The sequence below is a fragment of the Pimephales promelas genome, chromosome 18 (genome assembly GCF_988280905.1).
Source record: "Pimephales promelas chromosome 18, fPimPro1.hap1.1, whole genome shotgun sequence".
NCBI lineage: Eukaryota > Metazoa > Chordata > Actinopteri > Cypriniformes > Leuciscidae > Pimephales > Pimephales promelas.
The window spans coordinates 17,474,051-17,491,813 of NC_142786.1; the positions used below are offsets into that span (position 1 = coordinate 17,474,051).

Consider the following 17,763-nt stretch of genomic DNA (forward strand, 5'->3'; position numbering starts at 1 on the left):
TAAAAACGTATCAAGCCAAGGCACTTGACTCGTTAAAGTAAAAATAATCATAATACATTTACTTAATTGAGGGATTTCTTGAAAGCAACATTCTCTACTGTCTCATTTTAATTAGTTAATATTAAGATATATCTATATAGGCCTATATATATATATATATATATATATATATATATACTGTGTATATATATATATATATATATATATATATATATATACACACACACACACACACTTATACACATATATTAATAAAGTAGTATGTTCCAGGCTTGTTTGCATCCTGCTTTCACTGTGCAAATGAAATGGTTTTGGTATCAAATACTGAAATGTGTTTCAATCCTAGTCAGAGAACACACAATAATCACAGCATTTTCTCTCTCTCTCTCTCTCTCTCTCTCTCTCTCTCTCTCTCTCGACTCATCCAATCTGTTCTTCACATGCACACACCTCTGATCTGCTGTCTTTGTTTGTCTTCCTCTGTCATTAGATGTGAGGTGAGAAATCCTGTTTATCTTTGGCCTTTCAATCCTCTTTTCTGAGAGACAACAAACTCTCAGTCACTCACTCACTCACTCACGGCTGGAGTGCCGTTACAGCATTAGTGTGAATGACGTGAACCCTTGCCTTGACCCTAACTGCATATTTCTGTGAGTGATGATCAATAACCAGTGATTGAGGTGGTGTGTGTCAGCGAGAGACACACACACAGGGTGAAACAGGAAGTCCGGAACAGGCTGTTTGGGTGTGTATCATCATCTCACTGAGAAGAGATCAGAACAAGTGCTTGTGAGGCGGTGAGTGTCATGAGTCCCACGTCTGATGATGATGACGATGATGAAGATATGAAGGGAGGAACTGAGACTCAATACAATCACACAAAATAAGGACCCATTCACAAACCCATTAAACCGTTTAAACTCCACACACACACACACACACACACACACACACACACTGAGCCGAGTAAAGCCGTGAGAGGATCCTCCATAATCCATGAAACACAGCATTTACAGGAGAAACTGCAGTGTGAGTGTGTGGCAGAACCAGTTCAGTACTGACACCAGAACATCAGGGTCATTAAATATATATCACAGTATAATAGTATTTAAAATGGTATCGAAAACATGGTTCCATGGACCTAGTTTTTATTATTTATAATAATACATTGTAATTTATTATTTAATGTGTTTTTATGAACTTCTCATGAAATAATCATGTTTTCTGAGTTTAAAAAATAAATGCATGCACATTATATTATAATGTTATTTTTAAAATATAAAAAATATTATATTCATGTTATTTTAAAATATTATAATATATTTAAAGGATCCTATCAAAAAATGGTTTTATACAGTAAGTTAGTGTGGCATTCATTGAAAAATACGTTTGTGTGGCAATCATTGAAAAAACATCTTCTCAAAACAAGAGCATCTTCAAGTTTACAAACCACAGTAAATCTTTAAATGTGGCGAGATGTCACATGACTCTTAGTGGTTTATGAATCGATGACGACTAATAACGGAAGAAAGACACAATGCCGGGTCTGGTTGTACCAGCCTGTCGCTGTACGTGTGAAGCGACTGACACTCTCACACACACACTGCATCACACAATCCTTCAAGATGTCCTGTGAAATCTCTCTCTCACACACACACACACACAGATCAGTGACAGACAGAAGTTTAGAGAGCGTGACGTTCCTCTGATCTCCTGAAGTCTTGACCCGTGTCACACTAACACACACACACACAGCTGACCTCCTGAAGTCTCGACCAGCATCACACAGACACACGTCGACCCACGTCACACTAACAGCTGCGAGCTTCATCATGTGACACGTCACAACATGCCATCTCATCATCTGCCTCTGAGAGACAGAGAACGAGAATAGACTGAAAACTCATCGTTCACTGGCCCACGCCCGGTGTGACCCGTACCACTTTATTACAGGACAAGCAGAACTTCACAGGAAAATCCTGATACTTCTTTCAAATATATAAAGAAAATGAATGTGACTGTCAAGCTATTAAAATGACAAAAAAAGAAAAGAATGTTAAAAAAAGGCTCATACAAAATTCCTAATGCCATAGATGTGTGCAAGATCGGGCCTGGTTGATTAGTTATGCTACGTTCACACCGGACGCGAATAGGGCGTCAGGCGCGAATGATTTCAATGTTAAGTCAATGCAAAGACGCTTTACGCGCGTGAAAAATTCCTGCGGCGCGAATGAGCCATGGAGCGCGGCGCGGAAGACGCGAATACGCCACGCGCGAATTGAGCGTCTGGCGCGTTAAGCGCGTTATGCGTGAATGTGCCATTTGTGCATTCACGCGTTTGACGCGAATTCGCGTCTGCCGCCCGAGTTGAAAAATCTGAACTTTGGCGTGAATTCGCGCCGCGTTAACCAATCAGGAGCCTAGCTGCTTGCTCACGTGGTGAAGTGTCTGGATGCTTCAATAAATTATTTTGTTAATATGACTAGTGGGATTATGCACAACAAAGCTAATGTTTTATCACTTAAATCATTATTTCTATATACGAGACATGTTCATTTTGTATTGAATGTTATTCATTCCATAGCTAGATTATATAAAATAGTATTATGATGTAAAGACAATCAACATATGTGCATAAATTCGTGTCTGGACGTGAGAGAGAGAAAAAAAAAATCACAGGACAGGTTAATAACTTTTGAAGGCTGGCTCTATTTATTATCAAAACAAAAATAAATAACAGCTAGATTAGGTGGATGAGGGTGATCCTCGCTCCGATGCGGGACAACATATGTCATCAAACTGGGCGCGACAGGCGGAAGTACCACTGACAGCGGCCGTCATCCAGCGCAGCTCCTGGAGCGAGCAAATGGTGAAACTCGCCAAACGGTTCGGCTCCGAAGGGTCCGGTGGACACAAATATACGGCGACGATGATCCCCACGCCGCTGTTCTGCTCTCCAGAGTAAATACAGAGCGGTAACTCTCTTGATGAATGCTCGGTCGACATAAAAACAATGGCCGCCAACGGATTTCGATTCTGACGCGCGTAAATTTCGCTTCAAACTTTTGTTTTTACGCGCGCCAGTTTCACTCTTGACACGCGAAATAACACAAAGTGGTCAAGCGTCAAACTAGACGCGTCAGGCGCGAATTTGACGCGCGATTCACGTCCGGTGTGAACGTAGCATTAGAAGTGTGTTAAACTAGCGGTAATAGAAAGGGGCGGGACATTTCCCAAACACACTCAAAACGCTTAACCAATCACAACACAACGCTCCAGCCGACCAATCAGTGCACAGTGTGCTTTTAGGAGGAGGGGCTTCATAGAGACAGGAAGTAAACAGAGCCTTACAACAATGCAGAATATATGGAGTATATGAGGAGAATAATCAACATTCAAGCAGGAAAACCTGTTCTAGTAGAGCCTGAAACATCATCACGACTGTCGGAGTGTGTCTTACCCTCACAGCTGCTGTGTCCCTCCTCATAGCCGGCGCTGCAACTGCATTTCCCGATCGGCACCAGCCATTCCCCTTCAGCGCTGCAGTGCATTCTGGGAGGACTGTCGGTGTCCACCTCAGAGTTATTCACACACGAGCCTCTGACCTCCACCAGAGTGGCGAACGCAGCTTCGGCCACTGTATCCGGGAAAACGGCCAAGTTCTGCACCGTCGACAAGCATCGTTTATAATACACTCTCACGGAAACCAGCGCCACGCACGCGCCCACGTCCTGGAATGCCAGATGGAAGCCTTTCCGGTTCAGATGCCCGATCTCACGGACCTCCGTGTTCAGCTTCATCTTGCGCTCTCCCAGATCCCCCTGCGTGAAGCTCTCGTCCGCAGCGATGGTGTCGATCTTGCTGTAGCGGTCCTCTCGGGTCACGCGGCCCAGGTCCCAGTCCGACTCGGCGTACAGGAGGTTAAAGGTCTCCTTGCAGCTTCCGGAAACCCCTGGGATGCTGTTGCAGTCTCTAAGCGTGAACTGAAGCTCGATGAAGATCCGCTGGCCGCCCTGCCGCCAGATCCAGCCTGTCTGGAGCCAGTTGTTCTGACTCGGCTCCATCACGTTACACACCTGATATGTGCGGATCGGCTTGTATTTCTCATCCACTCCGCTGATCTCCTCCCACTGGAATGAGGAAAACAAGATCTGGTCAAAAACCAAGGTGATACTCATAGCAATTCATTCTCCATTAGCATTGGTCAAATGCCAATGGTTTAAAGGGTTAGTTCACCCAAAAATGAAAATTCTGTCAGTATTTACTCACCCTCATGTTGTTCCAACCCCGTAAGACCTTCGTTCATCTTCGGAACACAAATTAAGATATTTAAGATATTAAGATCACTCCTGTATACTAGTCCATAGGCTTCTTGAGGGACTGGCTCTTGCTGTCCCCGAAAAGTCATTAAAGACATCGTTAAAATAGTCCAAGTGACCACAGGGGCTCAATCTTAAGTTTATCAAACGACGAGAACACTTTTGTGCGCAAAAAAACAACAAAAATAACGACTTTATTTCAACCATTCGTTTATTTCTCCCTCTGCGCGAGTCAGGTTACTAGTTTATTAGCGTAAGCTTCTGTTATTGTACGTCACACGCATCACACACACATGACCAGCGTCGGCCAATAGTGAGCCCACGTGTGACGTAGCTCTATGCGATCACACTACGTTAACTGACTTACAGGCTCATGGAGAAGGAAGTGAATAGTTGAAATAAAGTCGTTATTTTTGTTGTTTTTTTGCGCACAAAAGTGTTCTCGTCGTTTGATAAACTTAAGATTGAGCCCCTGTAGTCACTTGGACTATTTTGACGATGTCTTTAATGACTTTTCGGGGACAGCAAGAGCCAGTCCCTCAAGAAGCCTATGGACTAGTATACAGGAGCGATCTTAATATCTTAAATATCTTAATTTGTGTTCCGAAGATGAACGAAGGTCTTACGGGGTTGGAACAACATGAGGGTGAGTAAATACTGACAGAATTTTCATTTTTGGGTGAACTAACCCTTTACAATGAATTCAAAAAACAACAAATGTTTTCACTGTGCTTGAAGAATCAAGGTCTCTATTATAAAAAAATAAATGCAAAGAAAAGCCCAAACATTTTCTCTTAGCTGAAGTGTAACACTTATAAAAACAGATCAAATCAATATTAATTATTAATCTTCAAGTGTTTCCTTTGATGCATCAAATCCCTAAAAAGGTGACATATTTGGAGAGATATGAAATATTCACTGCATTTTTTGTACCTTTTATCCATTAACATTGGCGAAATGCCAATGAATGGATTAAATCATTGCAAAATAAAATAAAATAAAAAAAATAATTATTATTATTATTAAGAAAAATGAAAAAAAACACATTTTCACTGAGCATTAAAAGGCTGAACTGTAATACTTATATAAACAGATCAAATCCAATCATATTTAACCTTCAAATGTTTTCTTTGTTGCATCAAATCCCTAAAAAGGTGAAATATTTGAGTAGATATGCATCTATGCACACAAAGATGTACATTAGCACATCTCTGTAGACTTCCATGCCTACATATTACAACGTGTACAACACTGTCCATGTCAATACATGCATCACATGTTGGTATTGATATGTATAAGGCGTGCAGTTCAATCCATCTGTATAAAGATTAGTGGCAAATCAGCTACAGTATATCAAACACGAAACATATTAAGTGTAAAGCATCTTCAATCAGCAGCACAAACAGCTCATTGTCTGCTGGAGAGATTATAATGAGCCTCTGAAGGCGAACACTCTCACAGTGTTTTCACAATTAATTGCAGTGTAATGAAGATCCTTCGTTTCTGAGGGAATTGAGCAGTTTGGCTGAGACTCTCCACTGATACGAGACTGAAACACCACAGAGGTGTGTGTGTGTGTGTGTGTGTGTGTGTCCACACAGCTGTGGTGGGAGCAGGAGACAGAGGATTTAATCGCTGTCAGGTCCAGAATTAACAAGCTAAACAAATAACAGCTTGCACCGAGTCCCCAGCATGCAGCATTTCTCCTCACAGAAAACCTTACGAATGGCGAAGCGTGTCGTCCTGAGCTAAAACGTCCTCTGTCAGGCTTACTGTTCATCTCAGCTATGAATCAAACTATGCATGAAATCTGCAGCACGAGCTTTAGCATTGAGAAAGAAGGATGCGAGATGCAGGACACAGAAATGACAAATGAGTTTATCTGAGAGAGAGAGCAAGGCAGTCCAGACTGGGAATACAGGAGACATGAGCTATACCGTTGGGGAATGGAGACATGGAAAAGAAACTAGAAATATTTTGTAAAGATGGAGAAAAAAAAAGAAGTACATTAAATATAAGGAGAAAGAAAGAGACAAAGCCTATTGGTCAGAAACTACAGATGGACGATGACATCACGGTATTCTCCAGAGCGGCTATATATGAAGAGTTTGGTTCCAAAACGCGATAAACGCCATTTTAAAAAAAAATGAGTTACTGCAAAAATCTGACTTTTCAATACCGACCAGATACAAAACAATGTTTAATTTTACGTAAAATGGGATATCCGCCGTGTTATTATGTAATGTTTTCTCCCTTTCTTTCCAAACCGCGACAAACGCCAGTCTCCCTTTTCTGCAAAATGCCACATATCCGCTAAACCAATGACAACGCACCATTCCACGCAATGTAAACAGTAACGGCAGCGCTTTAACTAACCCGGCTTCCTAGGTTTTCTCTATTTTGTCCTTTCGATCAACAAACAAACAAAAAAATGAATAATTTTGACAGCATTGGTGAACCTGCGGAGGGTAAGGCATCCTGCATGGGTAAACGTAACATCGAAATCGAATCATTTACGTGAGGAAGAAGGACTCGGGAGGAGGAAATGCCGGCTGTTGCTTGTTCTCACACGACAGCATCAAACTTCTGTCACGCTGACACACTGACCCCAGAGGATCTTTTGGAAAACTTTCAGTTGTTTTATTCAAAGTCAACGAAAACTGAGCAGGACCAAGCCAGTTTACAGCTGATCGCCGTCAAAAAAGTTCAGCGGCGACGTCCCAAGGTTGACAACAGCGATATGCATAATGTTAGATCATGCTTAATAAATCATAATTCATGATGATGTGCTCATCTTAGTTAATGTTTTAATTAAGGTTTTGTTCATCCATGAAGTCATGAATGAAAAACGTTGAACTGTTAAAAAAAACGTTGTTAGTTCCTGATGATATTAATATGAATTAATGCATAATTCATTTATCCATGAATTCATGATAATTCATGACATGAACCCTTAAAGTGTTACGGAATATTGTTATATTAAAGCAATGGATTTATAGTATGCACAAGAAATTCAATGTGTATAAAATTTTATTTTGATTAAATGCATTTTGAGAAAAAATAAATTAATGGATTTATTGCATTTTGGGGGAAAAAACGATCTGTTTTTATAATAAATCTTTGGAAATCAAAACCTGGATTTCATTTTTTATTGTTATTATAACCTACAAACGCTATGTGAAAATTTGAAACCGAAAATAGTGGTTTTCATCTTCCCATTTTCTTGCTAAAGAAAACACAGTTTTACTCAAATTCATCAAAATGGATTTATAGCGTTTTGGAACCAAACTCTTCATATATATAATGAGCTAAATTAATAACTTTTTTACAACAAATATGAACCCACTTAAGCTGGACTGTGATGAGATTTTCTTCTGGAAACAAACTTTGTTGCATTATTTCCTGTCATCTCTGTAAAGCTGCTCTGAAACACTCTATTGTAAAAAGTGCTTTATAAATTAAGCTGACTTGATCATTGGCGTTTAACATTACACTTCTGCATCTGTTTGAAGCGCTTCATATAAAAGCCCTCGTTTCATGCACTTTTCCCGCAGGAAAGAATTCTGCTAATTTCAGATTTGTGTTTTGAACTGCATAACTCACTGTAAAATGATGTGAAACCTGACGTTTTCCATTCATAGAGCGCAGATGTGATTTGATCATTTGTTGCTGCAGCCCTACAATGAACTATTACAGTTTCTTCAAAGTCTACAATAATCTGCTTACCCCATTAGAAGGATATGAGGTCCAACCCAGCTCTGCCTGGGACTCCTTCGTGTTCAGCAACAAAACTGCAGGGAAAAAACAAAAAGCAAGAGACAAACAATATAAGAAAGACTCATTAAATTGCCATTATATGTTGTGCAATTTCTTTCTCACTGTCAGAACACATAGAGCTGATCGGGTTTAATAACAATGAACACGCATTCAGCTCAAATGAGGACTGATAGAACTGCAGCGCTGCACTCAGTGAACAAACTGCACCGGTCATCATACGGTTTGTGAACCACAGGAATATTGACTGAATTCATCTGGTCTGCAGCACAATGTGCTGGTTTAAACAATAATTATCAAAAAGAAAAGAAATGTTTTACACCACCAGAGCCCAAGAGGCCTGTGAAGCAAATTCATGCTGACATTTGTCATTTCTGCTGCATTTTTACAATTACAAAGCCTTAATATGAACCGCCGCTTACAAACTCAATATAAATGAGCAGCGCACCAGTGAATGTTGTTATTCAGCGATTTGAACAAGTACAGGACTGTGTAAACAAACTCGGTCAACATTTTTAAAAAGATGCCCTTGACACAAATAGAGCTTGGGCTCTGAATCAGCACTTGGACAAGGCCTATAATTCAGCACCAAAGACAGCGTTTACCCTGAGAAACGGCTTCAGACCACGGACAGTGTTCACTTTGATAGCAGTTAAAGGACCACGGACAGCGTTTACGCTGATAACTCTTTTAGGACCACGGACAGCATTCACTTTGATAGCAGTTAGAGGATCACGGACAGCGTTTACACTGACAACAGTTAAAGGACTACGGACAGCGTTCACTTTGATAGCAGTTGATGAAATAATGAAATGAAGTGTGAAATTCAATGTAGTATGCACTCCAGGCGGCTAGGTGGCAACGTGAAGCACTGCCACACAACAACACCAAGTCCGCGCGCCTGCGTACAACCTTCACCGTCAAGCAGACTTTTGCGTTTTTACCGTTTACACGGAAACGTGGCGGTGGAGCGATCTTAAGATTTCCACTCTGGGGGTTGGTTTCACTTTTTTGTATTTTACGTGTATTTTACGTTTTCACACGCGAGCGTTCTCGTATAAACAGGACCTAAAAGGACTACGGACAGCGTTTACACTGATAACAGTTTCAGGACCAGGGGCCTCATGTATAAACGTTGCATAGCACAAAATGGGGATAGAAATATGCGTACGCATTTTTCCACGCGCACATCGGGATTTATAAAAAATAAACTTGGCGTAAATAAGTGCGCACCGTAAGGATGCTCTTGACCGTGCGTACGCACTCTTTTAGAAGATTATGGGTTTTGGCGACACCGACGGTGAGCTGGAGTCAAATGTATTTTTGCTTACTATTAGACAGAGAATCTAAAGAAAATTATACATCTACAGAAAGATAATACAAATATAATTTCACAAACCTATCATCACTTGAAGCAAACATCCATCCCTTCTAGCCAGCACGTGCATTGGGCCGTTTGGTGAAACTAACTGACGCACATATAGCCTATAATCTAACGGCAGATGGAGTAAAACCGTAAATCTTCATTATGAGTCCAAATCATAAATACAGTCCATATTCACAATAACAGTTTAAATAAATAAGAAAATGGTTTAAACTATGTTTTACTTTTGATATAAACATTTAGATTAAATATGCCATTCTCATTAATGGAGTTAAACTCTTAAACTACATGCAATCATTACTGAGAAGTTACAATATATACAGTATGTATATATATATATATATATATATATATTCAATAAATAGAAATATACCTATTTGTTGTGGATGCATTGCTTTTGAACACTTTTCTTCTGGCATGCTGTGTTTTAATGTTTTAACTAGAGATTGTCTGAGAAAACTGTTTCGTGCAAATAATGCACAACCATGTCTATCTCTTTCCATTAAAATATAAATCAATTAAAAATACTATTTGGCCAGTGGAAAAGATTGAGAAAAACTTTCTCTGAAATGTATAACACTATTTGATTTATTCATTCAAAAACAAGGCAAGGATATAGGCTACTAAAAAAAAAAAATGTTTGTAATAATGTGACAGCACATCCGCATTTCATATTTTCCTAACGTCTTGTACCGTTAAACTTAGTATCACGTGGATGAATAATCATATGCAAATGATATGCAGATGAGGATATGCATATTTAAACTAGGCGTTGTAATCTCCATATATGGTTATTTCGGGGAGGAGACGCACGTACTCACAATCTCCCGCTGACTGGGATTTATAAAGTGAATTCTGCGCAGGTTCTGGCGTATAAACGGTTTTATAAATCTGAAAACTTTTGTGCGTACGCAAATTCTGCCTTATGTGCGTACGCACACTTTAAGGATGAAATCTACGCAAAGTTTTATACATGAGGCCCCAGGTTTACACAGATAACAGTTTTGGTGGCACTGGTGTGTACATTGTTGTTTCAGGACCTTGGACAGCACACATTATGCTTTTACTACGACTAAAACTGTCTAAATCGGCACAAAACGACAAGATATAAAGGGTCACGTCTTTTCTGATGCTAAAATATCCTCACTCTTCCCAGCATAATGTGCAGATACATTTGCGATGAATTTTGAACACTATGGTTTTGTGAACTGGTTTGTTTGTACAGTTCAACATGTCAACTAATGCAGTGAGTTTAAGCCGGAATCAATTATTTGCCGGAATCAATGAGCCAATTACTTTGCTCATGCATTGACGTAGCCATCAGTCCTCACACAAGCACAGACACGACATCACAACACCTCACCATCTCTTCATTACAAGTCAGAGGAGCGCTTGCATCATACAGCGTTTATCATAGATACAGTATCATATCATACAGCACGTATCATAGATACAGTATATCATACACATACAGTATCAATCTCATACAGCATTTATCGTAGATACGGTCTCATATCATACAGTGTTCATCGTAAATACAGTATATCATATCATGCAGTGTGTTTTGTAGATACAGTATCATATCATACAGCGTGTTCTGTATACAATATCATCATACAGAGTGTATCGTGGATAGAGTATCAAATCATGTAGCGTTCATCATAGATACTGTATCATATCATAGATACAATATTATATCATACAGCGTTAATCATAGATACAGTTTCATATCATCCAGTGTTTAATCACAGATACAGCGTGACTCAGAGCATCTCTAGCCTGACAAGTCAAATGTCCTGCAGGAGAGTATTTTACGGTGCCAAGGTTTTCTGTGGTAAACAAAGACATAAATTTCAGTGTTCTGACTTCACCTCGGTTGGTTTGAGTGATTTTTTTTCCCCCCAGAACAGCTGTTGCTCGGTCTCTCCACGTTTAGGGGACAAGATGCCATTTGATTTCTGCTGACACGGACCCCCTACTGACTCGACCTTGAGGAGATGAACCGAGGCAGAGCCACAGACGAGGTCAGACTACACACAGCAGTCGCTCGCAGGGACTCAGAGACACACGAGGTCATTCAGAGACGAGAAACAGCAAAAACAAGCAGTGGAAGGAATCCTTCACCCAAAAATATCATTTACTCACCGTCGTCATTCCAAACCCATTTGACTTGTGGAACATCTGAAATGGGACCTTTTTAAAAGTGTTTTCTAAATGCATGTTGTTGATCAAATTGTTATTCATAGGATTCGTCCATATGTTTGTTCATTAACTGTATTTATTGGATAAGAACAGAAAACGTCCTTGGGTTACGACTATAACCCTTCTTCCCTGAGAAAGGGAACGAGAACCAAGTCCAGGGGCGCAACTACCCAGTTTCAGAGGGGTATGCAGCAACAATTTTATTTATTTTTTTTTTACCATCGCTTTGGTGCCCCCCATTGTGCTGCGCCCCTATGCGCCGCATATAGCGCATACCCACTTTTTGCGCCACTGACCAAGTCGAATGACACTTTGGGGGAACGCCCCTCACCGTAGCGCCTCTGAAGTATGAATGAAACTAAGCCTATCTCTGATTGGTGTTGCGTCATGCCGTAATGTGTGACTGCATACAAGCAAAAGCTTTAAAAGGTCGCCGGCACACATGAGATGTCAGCTTCTGTTATGAAGCAAGCGCTCCCAGGCAGGGGAAGGGAAGGTGTGGCGGAGGGACGCAGTTCTCGTTCCCCTTCTCAGGGAACAGGGGTTATAGTATAGTAACCCGAGGACGTTCCCTTTCGAGGGAACTCGAACTGTGTCAAATGACACTTTGGGGGAACGAGTACCCACTGACTCGAGCAGTTCGAAGGGGACCTCGGCAAGCCCTTCGAGAACCACTGCCAGGTTCCGTGTGGGAACTGTAGTTCGAGCCGCAGGTTTCATCCTTCAATCATACTTCAGAGGCGCTACGCTGAGGGACGTGAATCCCCCAAAGTGGCATTCGACGCAGTTCGAGTTCCCTTAAAAGGGAACAGTAGTATCATCATCCAGCGTAATTCAGTTAGAGCCGCTTAAAGCTGCTTCGACTGTTTCAGAATTTGTTTCATAAGCCAGACTGAATCAACACTGAACTGACTACATCTGAATAAGGACACTATTGTCGTTTTTAGAGGTGCTTAACAGAAGAATTGAGTTCTGTTTGCATCATTGATTCTGTTCTTTTCCTGTTTATCACTGAAACAATCTGTACTGTGTGAAGCACTATAGAAATAAAGGGGACTTGACTTAAACCTGTACTTTTCTTACACTCGACTGCAAACTTGTATTCAGATCAGCCTCTATCCAATCAACAACCGATTAATAGGACCAAGTCCCGCAAGTGCTGGCCGTTATACCGGTTCATACCGAAAACTGGTGTATATTTTTGTTACGATGTTCATTTTTAATATACCGCCATACCGATGTATTTAATTATCTCTCAGACACACGCTGCTCTTATGAGAATAGGTCTATTTTCTCTGGACTCACTCAGAGAATCAAGTTCAAGTTCAAGTTCCGTTTATTTATTATAGAGCACATTTACTACCGGCTGGTAACCGACCAAAGTGCTGTACAAAAATTACAATAAAACACAATAAAACAAACAGTGATCACTTAGGATCAGTGAGTACAAGTCAATTACATGTTAAAAGCTGCATCAAATAGATGAGTTTTCAGAGCAGATTTCAGAGCAGAATCCTGCAAATAAAACGTGTTCAGGGCAATCGCGAAGCTCTCCTCTTCCCCAGATAACAATTTCATGACGAACATTTTCATAACGTTCCCATTAAGTTATAAAACTGTTATTTCTGAATGTTCTAGGAACATTTAAAACATCCTGTTTTTAAGACATTGTATTAACGTTCTTGCTTGGTTATAAGAATGTTATTAGAATGTTAAGAAATAAAAATTTTAGGTTATACTGGGTGCTATTCTATTCTACAATATTAACTAAGGACAATAAAATAGACCATCCTAAGTCAATTTATTACAGTAATTCTTCTTTCAACCAGTAGAAAATGCTTTGAACACCTGATTATGCATGGAAAAAAAAAAACGTCATAAACCGGAAAATTGGCTTAAAGGAGTAGTTCACTTTTTAAAAAAACTTTTACTGATAATTTACTCACAAGCGAAACGATCGGTCATTTAAAAAATAAATAACAAAGTTTAAGTTTTATAAGCTTAAATGCTCACCTTGCTCTGCTCTGTTCTGTGATGTGCGTTTGTGACCCTCCTATTCGAACTTGTTCATCAAAATGAACAAATCTTTTTCCGAGCCATTTGACTCGGAAAAAGATTTGTGAGTAAATTATCAGCAAAAGTTTTATTTTAAAAGCGAACTACTCCTTTAATTCTGAAAAAAATGTGACATCAATTTTTGGTCAAACCACCCAGCACTAAGTCCCGCCTACATTTTTTATTTTCCAACAATCGCAAGCTTCCCTCAGTACGTCATGATACGGAAGAATACTCACGACAAGTCACTCTATTCCATGCAATTTAAAGTAACATAGAATGTAACTGTTAACCTTTAAAAAAACGCAAATGCAGCATAAGTGTCATAAACTCAAGAAGTGCATTCCAAGTCATGGAGTATAGCGATAGCTTTGGTTCTTTTAAAGTCCGCTGTAGTCGATCATTTTATCCCCTAAAACTCATCTTTTAAATCATCAAAATGATATATTTAAGCGTTTTTACCTTGAAAAATATTTCTTCATGCCTTGAAATATCTTAACTCGACACCCTTGCCTGAATATGTAAATGAGCCCCGCCTCCACTCACTCACTCACGAGATCCACTGGTTGACGATCACACGTTGATCTGATTGGTTAAAAGGACGTTTGTGACTTCAGAAACACCAGCGATTTCACACCATGTTTTTCACTGCAGTTTTAAGGAGGAAATACTCAGCAATTATGTCGACTTATGAACATGGTGTGCGTTAAAGCGTATTAAAAACACCACATACGCACATAACAACATTAAAAGCTTGATCTTCACCACAGGGGGACTTTAAGTGGTTGTTGAAGGAGAATCCTTCTCGACAGTCTTATTCCCAATTCACACTCACTATCTAAAGAAGAGCTGCTGGGACATTCTGCTAAACATTTCATTTTATATTCAACAGATGAAAGAAAAATCATACAGGTTTGGAATGACATTTTTCATTTATGCATGAACTATTCTAAACATTTGAGACAAAATGAGAAATAACGTTCTGACGTCTGTCACTTTTTAAGCAAAAATTCTGTCACTTTTTAAGCAAATGTACTCAAACCAAATAACCTTCATTACATTAAGCACTATGCTTCCCTCTAGATATTAGCAGAACCTGGGAGCAAAAAAAACAAACAATTTACCTACAAACAAAGAAGACGTCTAAGACTGACTGAAGGATGTGCACTGATCTCCCTTGTCAAACCCAACACACACACACACACACACGTAAATCCCAGTGAAAGAATTCAATAGAGGGGATTAGCCACATGTTGTTAAACTCTCTTCCATGAAGCTTATCTGCATATATACATAAAGCACAGAACGGACCAGTCAGAGTCCAGAGACCTGCGGGACACTCATCGGCCAAACATTATCCCTCTAATAGGCACACACAAAGGCTTGGTTCATGCAAACACTCGCTTGTAGCGTTAAAGCCAACCGAATGGCAAAGCGCATTAAGTTGAAGCCCCATACAGACCTTTATGACCTCATTAAACTTTCAGCTCCGCCATTGGGGTGTAAAGAGCGCTTGCTTTTCTCTAGGCTTGTATGAAAATGCTCTCTCACACACACACACACACACACCAGCCGCTGAATCCTAATAACAACTGTGTGCCTGGATTTCGGCACAGGGGAGGCGTATTCACCAGCACTTCTCAGTCATTCTCGCTCTTCTTTCTGATCAGCTTGGCGTTGTTTGGAAATGGGTCACGGTGGTGAACGGCACGCTTTTACAAACAAGACCCCCTCCGAGCCGATGCCACACGACATCCTTTGCAAAACCTGATTGCTTGGCTCTTACACTATCTTGCCAGCGCCAGACTCAGAGGCACACACACAAATGAGAAGTTGCATTCATTAAGAGGATTGAGACGAACCACGTCAGCCATTCGGATGAGATTTGCCATTCAGATGCAAGAGATTTTCTGTGTTAGGTCAGTGAGATTGAGAGAGTCTGGTGCAAATTAGACCGGCACCATTAATCGCCAAAAGACTGCAATCTTGACTCAAACACACAGTATAATTATTTCTGTCTTACAATCATTCAAATTATCACAGATCATCACAAGTTTAGTCCATAAAAGTTGGGACACTGTACAAATTGTGAATAAAAACAGAATGCAATGATGTGGAAGTTTCAAATTTCAATATTATATTTAGAATACAACATAGATGACATATCAAATGTTGAAAGTGAGACATTTTGAATTGCCATGCCAAATATTGTCTCCTTTTGGATTTCATGAGAGCTACAAATTCCAAAAATGTTGGGACAGGTAGCAATAAGAGGCCAGAAAAGTTAAATGTACATATAAGGAACAGCTGGAGGACCAATTTGCAACTTATTAGGTCAATTGGCAACATGATTGGGTATAAAAAGAGCCTCTCAGAGTGGCAGTGTCTCTCAGAAGTCAAGATAGGCAGAGGAGCACCAATTCCCCCAATGCTGAGGCAAAAAATAGCGGAGCAATATCAGAAAGGAGTTTCTCAGAGAAAAATTGCAAAGAGTTTGAAGTTATCATCATCAACAGTGCATAATATCATCCAAAGATTCAGAGAATCTGGAACAATCTCTGTGCATAAGGGTCAAGCCCGGAAAACCATACTGAATGCCCGTGATCTTCGGGCCCTTAGACGGCACTGCATCACACACAGGAATGCTACTGTAATGGAAATCGCAACATGGGCTCAAGAATACTTCCAGAAAACATTGTCAGTGAACACAATCCACCGTGCCATTCACCGTTGCCGGCTAAAGCTCTATAGGTCAAAAAAGAAGCCATATCTAAATGGGAACCCGAAGCGCAGGCGTTTTCTCTGGGCCAAGGCTCATTTAAAGTGGACTCTAGCAAAGTGGAAAACTGTTCTGTGGTCAGACGAATCAAAATTGAAGTTCTTTTTGGAAAACTGGGACGCCATGTCATCCGGACTAAAGAGGACAAGGACAACCCAAGTTGTTATCAGCGCTCAGTTCAGAAGCCTGCATCTCTGATGGTATGGGGTTGCATGAGTGTGTGTGGCATGGGCAGCTTACACATCTGGAAAGGCACCATCAATGCTGAAAGTTATATCCAAGTTCTAGAACAACATACTGTATGCTCCCATCCAGACATCGTCTCTTTCAGGGAAGACCTTGTATTTTCCAACAAGACAATGCCAAACCACATACTGCATCAATTATAACATCATGGCTGCGTAGAAGAAGGATCCGGGTACTGAAATGGCCAGCCTGCAGTCCAGATCTTTCACCCATAGAAAACATTTGGCGCATCATAAAGAGGAAGATGCAACAAAGAAGACCTAAGACAGTTGAGCAGCTAGAAGCCTTTATTAGACAAGAATGGGACAACATTCCTATTCCTAAACTTGAGCAACTTGTCTCCTCAGTCCCCAGACGTTTGCAGACTGTTATTAAAAGAAGAGGGGATGCCACACAGTGGTAAAAATGGCCTTGTCCCAACTTTTTTGAGATGTGTTGATGCCATGAAATTTAAAATCAACTTATTTTTCCCTTAAAATTATGCATTTTCTCAGTTTAAACATTTGATATGTCATCTATGTTGTATTCTAAATATAATATTGAAATTTGAAACTTCCACATCATTGCATTCTGTTTTTATTCACAATTTGTACAGTGTCCCAACTTTTATGGAATTGGGTTTGTATATAAACACTGATGTTTAGGATAGTGATAAAAATAAAGTAAATCACATTATGAAACAAACTTGACGCTTCAAGTAATTGCATCAATTTCATTGTTACACCAGTAGGTGGCAACATGCGACTTAAATGTGTTTGTCTTTGAATCACTGGGTGTGTTTGATGTGAAGCGGCACTACTCAGAACGATCCATGTATGAAAAAAAAGACTGCAAGAGCAATTCAAACGCAGCCAGCTCTCAGCATACACACACTCTTCAGTGCCGCTTTACATCAAACATACCTATTCATTCATGAAACCTGTTAAAAACACTTATTCATCCAGTAATAAAATTGTCATTGAATCATTCACTCAACCGATTAAAAAATATTAATCACTCATATT

At 40.0% G+C, this 17,763-nt stretch overlaps 1 protein-coding gene across 1 annotated transcript in view; it reads right to left on the reverse strand.

The window, feature by feature from the left end:
* The window catches only part of epha10 (EPH receptor A10), a 238,340-nt gene that overhangs the window by 176,544 nt on the left and 44,033 nt on the right, over positions 1-17,763 (reverse strand). Inside the window, exons 2-3 of the mRNA XM_039654266.2 lie at positions 8,046-8,110; positions 3,461-4,130 (exon numbers count right to left, since the gene is read on the reverse strand). Coding sequence (XP_039510200.2) covers positions 3,461-4,130; positions 8,046-8,110 — 735 coding nt within the window. The remainder of the gene's footprint in view (positions 1-3,460; positions 4,131-8,045; positions 8,111-17,763) is intronic.